General features: G+C 40.0%; 4 protein-coding genes across 9 annotated transcripts in view; 3 read left to right on the top strand and 1 right to left on the bottom strand.

The window, feature by feature from the left end:
* LOC121645114 (zinc finger protein OZF-like) overlaps positions 1-12,361 on the top strand; it is a 352,747-nt gene that overhangs the window by 25,864 nt on the left and 314,522 nt on the right. The gene's annotated exons all lie outside the window — the stretch shown is intronic.
* LOC121645098 (zinc finger protein 420-like) overlaps positions 1-12,361 on the bottom strand; it is a 1,096,702-nt gene that overhangs the window by 865,259 nt on the left and 219,082 nt on the right. The window lies entirely within an intron of this gene.
* The window catches only part of LOC121645092 (zinc finger protein OZF-like), a 121,808-nt gene that overhangs the window by 5,246 nt on the left and 104,201 nt on the right, over positions 1-12,361 (top strand). For 4 of the 6 annotated variants that reach the window (XM_041993436.1, XM_041993433.1, XM_041993429.1 and 1 more), the window contains exon 3: positions 9,125-9,160. In XM_041993436.1, the coding sequence (XP_041849370.1) occupies positions 9,125-9,160 (36 nt within the window). Of the gene's footprint in view, positions 1-3,811; positions 4,083-9,035; positions 9,161-12,361 lie in introns of those variants that run through there. The other 2 variants (XM_041993430.1, XM_041993431.1) reach the window with 2 other exon arrangements.
* LOC121644284 (zinc finger protein 260-like) overlaps positions 1-12,361 on the top strand; it is a 75,895-nt gene that overhangs the window by 897 nt on the left and 62,637 nt on the right. The window lies entirely within an intron of this gene.

The raw sequence follows: 12,361 nt of genomic DNA, 5'->3' as shown, positions 1-12,361 counted from the left end.
GCACTGGCCAGGGGGGGCACAATTAGACTTTTTTTGGTCTAGATTTTATGACATATTGAACTGATTATTACAACTAAAGAGATCACCTAATGTAATAAAGCGAAGAAAAACTTCCCAATGATATAATTTATCAGCAGGTGTTTACTTTGGGTGATGCTGCTTTAGGACTTTTATCACCGCTGCACAAACACACACTTCAATGATAAAAGGAAAAACCTGTTTTTGTCCAGATCATCAGTTTTATCAGTTTCCTCATCAATGTCGGCTGTTTAACTTTAGTTGCCATATCTGCTGGTTTTTATTATTTTTATAATTATAAAAAAAAGTTTTAATTCAGAAATATAATCTAGAACATGGTAGAGATGTTTCAGAACAGCATGTAGAAGTACATTACATGCTGCGTTTACTGACCATTGTGCATCTCATGTTTACCCAAGAGAAGATCAGTTAACAGTAAATATTTGTAGGCATCTGTTCTTTCTGTTGATACAATACAGTAAAAACAGACAAATTTCAGGCATAGTCGTGAATAGTTATCTATCTATCTATCTATCTATCTATCTATCTATCTATCTATCTATCTATCTATCTATCTGTCTATCTGTCTGTCTGTCTGTCTGTCTGTCATGTATATGTATTTATATATATAATTTATTTATATATATCTTGGTCTGGGTGAATACTTGATTCTGATTGGCTGGAGGGTTTTCGATTAAAAAGTGATAATGGACACCTAAAAAAGAAGTTCCGGTCAAATAGACTTATTGCTGTGAATTATTGCGCTGACTAAACGGTAGTTGGTAACTGTGGCAACAGAAACTCAGACGCCGGGCTGCAGACGCCCCAGATCAAGTCTGTGACGGTGCATCGTTGTGAAAGCAGCTTGCAGGCTTATTGGGCTCCGTCAGTCCAGGAGAGACGAGAATGGAGCAACATTCTGTCGTCCCGCAACGTCCCAACCAGCAGTGGTCAGGGTCCACAAACGTTAAATCTCCGTCCTTCAAACGCCACTATGGACATGCCAGTATCTTTATGAAATGTCATGATCAACAGCAATGTTAAATTTAAATAGGCCGTCGCCTGTCTTTCTGTCTTGATTACCTTACTACATACTTTATACAGAGTTAACGGTGGATAACATTATAAAAACGATTTATGATAGACTTACTTGATACACATTTAATGATCAGAGTGAATGGTGGATAATATTTCTTCCAATAAAAACAATTTAGGAAACTATCTGTGGACTTTGACTGAAACAAAATGTCGCATCATCCTCTGATGATAGATAACTTGGTAAGATAACTTGATAAATGAAAGGCCTTTTGATTCCCCCCTACAGGATGTCAAAGAGTATGTATGTCCTGGTGGACGTCTCCCATTTAAACTCCATCAGCTTTTTTTTTTTTTTATTTAAATCAACCAAACCATGTTTTGTTAAAGTTAGGGACATTATTAGTAGCAGGTATAGTTTTATAATCTCCTTTACTACTTTTCTGTCTATTAGGAGACGGATTTCACGTTGTATGGTATTCATTGTGTCCCTTTGTCCTTTTAGACGTCCCACACCTTCATCTCTGTAAGGAGGAGGAAGAGGATCTCACCAACCAGCAGCTCTGTAACCAGGAGAGGAACTGTGGTATGGACCAGGATGAACCAGAGCCTCCACAGATGAAAGTGGAACAGGAGCAGCAATCCACCAATCAGGAGGGAGATCAGCTTGTTCTGAAGCAGGAGACTGAAACTTTTATAGTGACTCCTAATAATGAGGACGGTGATCACATGGAACCAGAACCAAACAGTAACCAGCTCTTCTTTAACAACTCTCTTCTGGCAGAGCGTCATGTTCAGGAAGCAAACAGGGATGTTTTCTCAGCGTCCCCAGATGGTTACTGTAAGAATATCACATCTAAAACATCTCCGAAAAGTGACGTTTCTGGAAAAGCCTTACGTTTTTCTTGTAATGTGTGTGGAAAATGTATTAGTCACAGATCAACTTTGACTGTTCACATGAGAACCCACACAGGTGAGAAACCATTTTCTTGTACTGAGTGTGGAAAATGTTTCAGTCACAGAAAAAATTTGAACGTTCACATGAGAACCCACACAGGTGAGAAGCCATATTGTTGTAAAATTTGTGGAAAATGTTACAGGCAGAGAGCAAAACTAACTATTCACATGAGAACCCACACCGGTGAGAAGCCATATTCCTGTAAAATATGTGGGAAAGGTTTCAAGGAAAGTGGTTCTTTGACTATTCACATTCGAACGCACACAGGTGAGAAGCCGTATGCTTGTAAAACATGTGGGAAATGTTTCAGCGACAGTAGCAGTTTAACTTCCCACATGAGAACCCACACAGGTGAGAGGCCTTATTCTTGTAAGACATGTGGGAAATGTTTCAGGGAAAGTGGTGCTTTGATTGTTCATATTAGAACTCACACAGGTGAGAAGCCGTATTCTTGTAAAACATGTGGGAAAAGTTTTACTAAAAATTGTAAATTGACCTACCACATTCGAACGCACACAGGTGAGAGGCCATATTCTTGTAAAGCATGTGGGAAAAGTTTCACTAAAAATTGTAAATTGACTTCCCACATGAGAACCCACGCAAGTGAGAAGCCGTATTCTTGTAAAATATGTGGGAAAAGTTTCATTGAAAACTGCTTAAATGACCACATGAGAACCCACATACTATAGGGCCGGTTGTTCAAACGTAATCCGATTGGATTTAGGTTATCGGATAGGATCAGATCTTGAAAATTGGTTGTTCAAAACGGAAATCCGGATTCCGAAATCCACTTGTATCACTTAATCCAATCCTGGCTTGGATTATCCTGATCCCAACAGAGGGCAGGATTACAAGGCGGATTTCAGGAAGAAACTGTGTTATAACCTAACAGCTGATCAAATAATAGAACTTTTCATTCAGTGCATATGCTTGTTTAACCGTTACACTTATGAAGAGGTAAACATAGGGACAGGCTTCTGTTAAGCCTTTCAGCGTAGCAAAATAAAACGGTAACAAAAGCAAAAATAAAAACATGACATCCTGTTTTTGTGTCTGGAGCACTGTGGCACCAAAGGCGCTGTTCTAGACTGGATCAGGTCCTACCTGTCTGAAATGAGTTTCTCTAAAAGCCTGCAGTTGTTTTCAATTGTGCTCTATAAATAAATTTGATTTGATTAGACTTGGACTCGTGATCTAAGACTTGAAACAGTCCTTTATTTTTTATGGGTTTCTTTTTTCATGATCTTCTCTCCGTCCGATCTGCTGTCTGTGTTGTGTGCTGTCATTTCTCCAGACGTAACACTGACGTAACGTCACACAAACAGACGCATCCACACGCACAATCAATCAAAACAATAGCAGCAACGCTGTAACTTTAGGTATTAATACCCACCTCTTCATATTTACACCTGAAAGGCTCTGCCTCTCTGAACTGCTCCTTTATACCCAGTCATCTTTTTCAGCCTGTTGTTCACTGCTCCAACTTTATTTTTAGAGGTGTTGCTGCCATTAAATTAAAAACAAAAATATTTTTCATGAAATAATAAAATGTCTCAGTTTCAACTTCATTTTATGATATTTTCAAATAGGTACATTCTTTTTTTATCTACACAAAGTTCCAACTTGTTTAGGGTACTAGTTGCAGATTTATATAGATCAATGTGTTGTTACTCTCCCAATGATCACAGGAAACAGGCCTGTCTATCCTTTCCCCACACTCCTTACCAGTTGGTGGCGGTAATACGCATCTATATGTTGTTAGCCAACCGCCAATAAACCGCAGAAGAAGAACAGGAAACAGTCGCAGCCAATAGGCTAGCTGCTTTCCGAGCTACACTGTTAGCGGGAAGACGGTTGTGTTGTCGTGTCTCAGCGGAATATTTCAGAGTTTCAGCAACAATGTCTTCAGTTCAGCATCTGAGAGAGTTTATCAGCGAGCGACTAACTGCTGCAGCTGAAGAAATATTCACAGAGTTTGAAAAAAAAATCGTTCAGTACGAAGAAGAGATCGATCGCCAGCGCAGACTGCTGGACATCAGCCGGAAACCACAAAGAAACCTCCACACAGCAGGTAAGAAACAAACTTATGTTAAAGTTTTTGTTTTTTTTATAACTAGTTTTATTAACAAAGGAGAAATGAGACAGTTACAGAGACATAAACTGAAAACAATGACAGGCAGACAATATAAAAGACTAAAATGCGTTGTTCATATCACCATTATTCACTATCACTCGATAGCAGCTGAGAAAATAATTTATTTTTCTTCAATTTTTTAAAATTGAATTAATCAAAACAATACAAAATATAAACATGACAGAACATACTGTGATAAAACAAATATAGAAGAGTTACATTCAATAATATAAACATAAAGTAACTTCTTTTTCTTTCTTTATACAGTACGATGTAAAACTCTTTAAACATATTTGCTTTAACTGGATAAATTCTCTTTACAATATTAAATATAACTTCATTGATCATGCTTGTAATTACATATGAGGGAGAAGAAAAAGAGCCTTTTGTTGTTTTCTCTCCAAAGGAGAGCCATCAGTATTTACATATAAGGAAGAGGGAGGAGCAACTTTAATTTAACGTCCTGGTAAAGTTTTTGTGCACACTTTTTTCTGACATGTTGACTCCATTCATCTGAGAGCCTGTATGAGAGGCGCTCCAGTGCGACCAGTCTCCTTAGCTGATAATACCAATGAGTAGTGGACGGGGTGGGGGGGCTTTCCACTGGGAAACAATGAGTTTATTTGTATAGCACATTTCATGTACAGGACAATTCAAAGTGCTTTACATAAAACAAAGGCATTACAAATATTTAGAAATAGTAAAAGGCATCAACACATAATCACAATAAAATAATAAATTACATTAAAATGATTAAAAGCAAGATAAATTTAAAAAAAGTTACCATGCAGATTTCATGCATAGGCGCATGAGAAAAGAAATGTGTTTAACCTGGATTTAAAAATGTCTACATTTGGTGAAAGTTTAATCTCCACTGGCAGTTTGTTCCACTTGTTTGCAGCATAACAGCTAAATGCTGCTTCTCCATGTTTAGTCTGGACTCTGGTCTGGACTCTGGTCTGGACTAGCTGACCAGAGTCTTTGGATCTAAGAGCTCTGCTAGGTTTATATTCTCTGAACATATCACAGATGTATTCTGGGCTTAACCGTTCTGGGATTTGTAAACAAGCAGAAGGGTTTTAAAATCTATTCTGTGACTGACTGGAAGCCAGTGTAAAGATTTCAAAACTGGTGTGATGTGTTCAGATCTCTTAGTCCTGGTTAAAACTCTAGCAGCAGCATTCTGGATGAGCTGCAGATGTTTAATGCTCTTTTTAGGAAGTCCTGTTAAAAGACCATTACAGTAATCCAGCCTACTGGAGATGAATGCATGGATGAGTTTCTCTTGGTCTTTCTGGGAAACTAAACTTTTAATTCTGTTGATGTTTCTGAGCTGGTAAAAAGCTTCTTAGTGAAGCTTTGATGTGGCTGCTGAAAGTCAGGTCTGAGTCTATCAACACTCCCAGGTTACGAACTTGGTCAGTGATTTTAAAAGCCCGAGTCTCTAGGTGTTTACCAATGCTGACCCTCTTCTCTTTGCTACCAAACAGAATAATCTCAGTTTTGTCTTCGTTTAATTGTAGAAAATTCTCCCTCATCCAGGTGTTTATTTGCTTCAGACACTGACACATTAAGTCTATTTAACTGCAGTCATCTGGTGACAGAGACACATAAAGTTGTGTATCATCTGCATAACTTTGATAATTAATGCTATAGTTCTGTAATATTTGACCCAAAGGAAGCAGATACAAGTTGAACAGAAGAGGTCCAAGGACTGACCCCTGGGGGACTCCACAGGTCATGGCCACTCGCTCAGATTCATAGCTGCCGATCGTAACAAAATAACTCCGGCCTTCTAAATAGGACCTGAACCAGTTAAGGACCGCACCAGAAAGTCCAACCCAGTTTTCCAGCCTGTGCAACAGGATTCTGTGTTCTACAGTATCAAACGCAGCACTGAGATCCAACAGAACCAGGACTGATACTAGACCAGAACCAGGACTGATACTTGACCAGAATCAGTATTCGACCTAATGTCATTTAACACTTTGACCAGAGCTGTTTCAGGGCTGTGATGAGGTCGGAAGCCTGAAATTTATCAAGATTTCCACTTTCATTTAAAAAGTCATTAAGCTGGTGAAATACAACTTTTTCAATAATCTTGGAAATAAAAGAGAGGTTAGAGACGGTCTATAGTTGTTCATTATAGAGGCGTCTAGAGTCCTTTTCTTTAGGAGGCTTAATAGCAGCTATCTTTAGTGACTTGGGAAAAATGCCTGATGCCAGTGAGCTGTTAACTATCAGTAGGAGATCACTTTCTACTGAGGTAAAAACTGTTTTTAAAAAGTCGGATGGGATCATGTCCAGAGTGCATGTTGTTGATTTCAAATGTCAAACGATTTCTTGTAGGACTTTTAAATTCACCATTTTAAATTGAGACATGACATCAGAATTATTTTCGGGTTTTAGACACAGACTAATTTTCTTGTTTGACTGTGGGGAATTAATATTTTGTGTGATTGTTTTAAATTTTTGGCTAAAAAGTTTGCAAGTTGGTTGCATTTCTCAGTGGAAAGGAGCTCAGGGCTTATCTGTTTAGGAGGATTTGTAAGTTTTTCAATCATAGCAAACAGAGTGCGAGAATTGTTGACATTCCTGTTAATCATTTCAGATAAATGCAGCTCTCTGGCCTTCACAGCTCATTGTTATAGTTACGTAGGCTTTGTTTGTACAGCTCATAGTGAATTTGAAGTTTATTTTTCCGCCATTTCCGCTCAGTTTTTCTGCATTCTCTTTTTAGGCTGGTAACCACAGTGGTGTTTCTCCATGGTGTTTTCTGTTCGCTCAAGTTGCTCTTGATTCTTATCGGTGCAACAGCTTCCATTACATTCAAGATTTTCAGACTCTCAACTGACTCTGCACTGGTTGTTGGTAACATAGCTATGGCCTCCACAAACTTAGCACCTGTTCTTTCATTAATGTTCCTCTTCCTAACCGAGGAGCAGGTTGGTTGGACATTCTGAGTGATCAGTAAATCAAACAAAATACAAAAATGATCAGAAAAGGCCGAGTCAGTGACCACAACCGGAGAAATATCAACACCCTTTGAAATAAGCAGGTCCAGAATGTGACCTCGAATGTGGGCCGGTTCTTTTACATGTTGACACAAACCAAACATCCAAAATGGAAGAAAATTCCTTGACATTACCATCCGTCATGTTATCTATGTGGATGTTAAAATCACCAGTTAAGATGAAATGGTTAAAATCAGTAGAGATAACCGACAATAATTCACCCAGTTTGCACCCATTCTGCTGTACTGGGTGGAAGATGTTTGAGGGGTGATTGATCCCCAAGAATACACAATCTTGGCAGAAAGGGAATATCTTGTGTGACCGATTTGACATATTCATGAATCTCGGCCCAGAAATCTTGGATTTTAGGGCAGCTGCAAGTCATATGGGTCATTGTGCCTATCTCAGTCTGGTGTCTTCAACACTTTTAATATGAATTTTTTTTAATATTCTGTAAACTCAGGTTCTATTCGTGATCCGTAAAAGCTGTATTAAGATCAGCTTTCCAGGCTGATCTTAGGGTTGGGTCGGGAATCCCTTTTAGAGCATTTATAATATTTAGAGACGTCCCAGCCTCCACCAAAGACCTCCTCAATGTAAGTGAGATAGCTTATAGTTAAAGGGGGTGTAGAGGGAGATTGAAAAGTCTGGAGCAGTAGTTATCGAAGCTGTAGATATTTCCAAAACTGAGTCTGTGGCAGCTGAACGGGGTCCCCAAGGCTGCCAGTCTGTCATGCCACAGAATGAACTTAGATGAGTAATTTTACTGTCATCAAAAAATTTGGTTCTCTTTCATAAATTTTTTCACTCACAGTTTCCCTTAAAACTTTAAAAACTCTGGCTCCTAAATGGTTAATGACTCTACCTTGTTTACTGTCCAGATGTTTATATCTGTCCCAAAGGGTTAATGACTCTACCTTGTTTACTGTCCAGATGTTTGTATCTGTCCTAAAGGGTTAATGACTCTACCTTGTTTACTGTCCAGATGTTTGTATCTGTCCGAAAGGGTTAATGACTCTACCATGTTTACTGTCCAGATGTTTGTATCTGTCCTAAAGGGTTAATGACTCTACCTTGTTTACTGTCCAGATGTTTGTATCTGTCCTAAAGGGTTAATGACTCTACCTTGTTTACTGTCCAGATGTTTGTATCTGTCCTAAAGGGTTAATGACTCTACCTTGTTTACTGTCCAGATGTTTGTATCTGTCCTAAAGGGTTAATGACTCTACCTTGTTTACTGTCCAGATGTTTGTATCTGTCCTAAAGGGTTAATGACTCTACCTTGTTTACTGTCCAGATGTTTGTATCTGTCCTAAAGGGTTAATGACTCTACCTTGTTTACTGTCCAGATGTTTGTATCTGTCGTGGTGCTTCATTTCAGCTTCTTCTGGTTAGTTGTGGTGGTTTGAGTTTTGTTTAATTTTGATGGTGATAGCGAGGGCGGGCTGTCCAGCTGTCGCATGTTGCCAGCATTCGCTGAGGCTTCCTTGCTAGCGCCTTCGTGGCGTGGTAATGTGAGTTTTTGCTGGTGGCTTGCCGTTGTGAACCTCTGTACAGGGTCTTCAGATCTCCAGTATCATAGAGTGATATTTTAATGTCACTTAAGGCCCATAGGATAAAGCTCTAGTTTCAAAGTTTGCTGCCTCTGTGATGGAGCTACCTGTTCAAGCTGCCATCTCAACCACCTACGTCATCAGACTCCTTCTTCTACTGTGTTTTAATGTCAGTCACTAAGGTGGACTTGGAGAGCCTGATATCTTCTGAATGAAACAAGAACTTGAGACCAAATCCACTCTTTGAATTCTGCTTGAATATGTGAACTTTGTTTTTCGTGAGTACATTAATAACCTTGTTCTGTTGTTATTTGTCCCTGCAGACGTCCAGCAGCAACATGACTGTGAAGAGGAGAAAGTTCTTGCTGACCAGCAGCTCTTTAAAGAGGACATGAGCTCCAGTCTGGACCAGGAGGAACCAGAACCTCCACAGATCAAAGAGGACCAGGAGGAAGTCCACATCAGTCAGGAGGGAGAGCAGCTTGTTCTGAAGGATGAGACTGACATGGTGGTTCAATGCAAGTCTGAGTCTGAAGAACTGTTCACAGAGTTTCAAAACACCAGCATCCAGTACGAGGAGGAAACCGATCATCAGCCCAGATTGTTGAATATCATCATGAAACCTCAAATAAGGTTACAAAGAATAGGTACGTAACCTTCAGTGGTCTTTAATGAACTAACAATACAAAGAGACCAGTGTAAATGTTTATTTTTAGCAGGATAGGTGGAAATTATGGAGAATCTTTTATTAAAAATAAATGACTTTGGAATACTTTTGTTAGCAAGAGCGAACATTTGTGGCATGTAACTGCCCTGATGAGACAAGGTGTGGCTTTTAGTCCGTAAGGATCGGGCCATGCTTAGGACTCCAGTATGATACAGGGCTGAGAGGTCATTCAGGAAGATCCCTGCAATTTTCCCACCCAGTCTTACAATCCCTGCAATCTGATCTTGTTTCTGATGGAAAGAGAGCCGTACCGAGAGATAAAAGATAAAGTTAAAAGGGATTCGGTAAAACAAGAGAAAAACATTTGCATTAAAGTCCTGTCAACATTACAACTGTGAAGCTTCTGATAAAAATACATGTGCTGGTGAGCCTTCCTGCACACAGCATGAACGTGAAGGTCAAAGGTCAGCCTGTCATCCAGGTGGGTGCCCATATTTATAAGTATTAAGCAGCTCTACTGCTTGGTTCTCAGTCCTGACCGGAGAGATGCTCGCTGGATTCTTCTGAAAGTCAATGCACATTTCTTTTGTTTATGTTAATATTTAAGAAGGATGACCTGCACCAGTTGGTGAGTTCCTTACAGGTCTGTGATCAGGGTCATCACTGCTCACCAAGGACACGATAACTGAGTCGTCCGCAAATTTAACAATATTCAGACCTACGTGTTGGCCGAAAAACACTTTTGTATAGAAAATGAATAATAAAGATGAGAGGACGCAGCCCTGGGGAGGTCCAGTGGAAGAGGTGAGGGGGTCTAACAGAACACCATTAACTTTCACACGCTGTGGTCACTGTTAAAAAGTCAACCAGCCAGGCTCCAAGACCAGAATCCATGAGCAGGGAAGTTAGAGCTACAGGTCTAAAGTCGGTAGGAGGTTTGGGAGATGCAGATTTAGGGACTGGAACAATGATGGAATCTTTCCAGAGTGAAGAGACCTTGTGAAGCTGGAGGGATGTTGAAAAAAATCATCTTAATATACCTGCCAGCTGGACAGCACAGTTTTTAAGAACATGACCTCTGATGCCATCAGGGCCGGGACTTTTCCTCTCCTTACCTCCACGAGGAAGTTTAACAGTGTTGCTCCTTTCAACAACAACACTGCCCTGAGAAGAGACAATATTTCTAGAAACAGACAATCCTTTACTAAAATCACAAACATTAAAATATTAAAAAAAAACTGTTCAGTTCATTAGAAAGCACCAGATCAGACCTTCCATTTAGGGAGACTCGACATTTCTTTGGTTGCATCCCCATCATGGATTTCACTCCCTCCCATGCAGGGAGCTGTCTGCACTTGGCATGGTCTCAACCTTGTCCTTGTACCTACATTTGGCGAGTCTGAGCTTCTTGTTTTAGCTGTTTTTCAAGCTCTCTCTGTTGTGCAATATCACCATATAAGAAGCAAATGTTTCTTTGGTTAAATATTAGGTCTGTCAAAAATAACACGATAACGGCGGTGACTAATTTATAGTAATTAGTTGTCAATAGTTTTAATGCAGTTAACGCGTGTGCAACATAACAAGCCCCATACATTCGTCATTTCTCCATTATGACGGCGGGACGTGGAGGGCGAGATGGAAAAGATGAGCCGACTGGCTCTGTGGATGGATTTGATAATAAACTCAAGAGAAATGGAGCAACCCATGGACGTCGTCCTTGTGGAAAATGAGGGTTTTAACACCAACTCTTTTCCCGATGAGAGGGTTCCACGTCCGCACTTTCCCCATATTCATTTTTTAGACTTATCCTGCGTTTTGCACCCAACGTGTCTGTTCTAGTGGATCTCTGGTCATCTTTGTTTATGCAGCAGCTGCTTCCTCCTCCTCTCATGTTGTTCCATAAATCATGATACAAGTTGTCAGATCAGCTGATCGGCCTTTCTTTCTTGTTACGTTTGTTTATGGTTCAGCTGAGGAGGAGGAAACGAGCGGGTCATGGTTCACACCAGCACTTATTTACCTCAAGATATTGTTGTTGTCTATTTTTTTTTGGCGGGACCTTCTCTACCACAGTAGCTGGCAGGTGGTAGACAGGGTTTGTACTTCAGCTATGCAGGGGCGGGTCTAGAAAAGTTCTGATGGGGGGCCAGACAGGGGCACTGACCAGGGGGGGCACAAATTAGACCTTTTGATGAAATATTAAACTGATTATTACAACTAAAGTGATCATCTAATGTAATAAAGCAAAGAATAACTTCCCAGTGATATAATTCATCAGCAGGTGTTTACTTTGGGTGATGCTTGCTGTGGGACTTTTATCATTGCTGCACAAACAAACACTTCAATAATAAAAAGAGAACGATCTGTGGACTTCGACTGTTTGAAACAAATGTTGCATCATCCTCTGGACACACACAAAGTTTTAAGAGCTGCACCCGCCCTCTGAAATGAGTCTTTGTGTCATGTAACATAACGTTAAGCAATCATCTCCCTTCCTTCCACGGATCAGGTCTACTACAACAGCTGACCGACCGAGCTGCAGGTTCTGGTGTTAGAGCCAGTTACCTTGGCAACACGTCACAACGAAATAGTCCACTCAGCCGCTTCTTGTGAAAAACTTACGATTTTAACAGTGAAAAACAACATTAATGCATTAATAATTTATTTAATATCATTTCTTTTCTAAGTGACCATAGTATAAGCGGGATAATGCCCCTCGAGGTGTCCATTATTATAAATGAATGGACTTTGCGGAGGTGTGAACCGTCTTTCGCTTTGCATTGGACGGTTCATGCCTCCGCGTTGTCCATTGATAAAAACAGATGACCTCAACCAAATCAAGTCACCCACATGCTAATGCCAGGCTAAACTATTGATAAAAGATAACTCGATAAATGTAAGTCCTTTAGATCCCCCCCTACAGGATGTCAAAGAGTATGTATCTCCTGGTGGACGTCTCCCATTTAAACTCCATCAGCTTTC

This window comes from Melanotaenia boesemani, chromosome 8 (assembly GCF_017639745.1).
Source record: "Melanotaenia boesemani isolate fMelBoe1 chromosome 8, fMelBoe1.pri, whole genome shotgun sequence".
Lineage (NCBI taxonomy): Eukaryota > Metazoa > Chordata > Actinopteri > Atheriniformes > Melanotaeniidae > Melanotaenia > Melanotaenia boesemani.
Note: the sequence above shows the minus strand (reverse complement) of the source record. Positions and strands in the feature narration are given on the sequence as shown.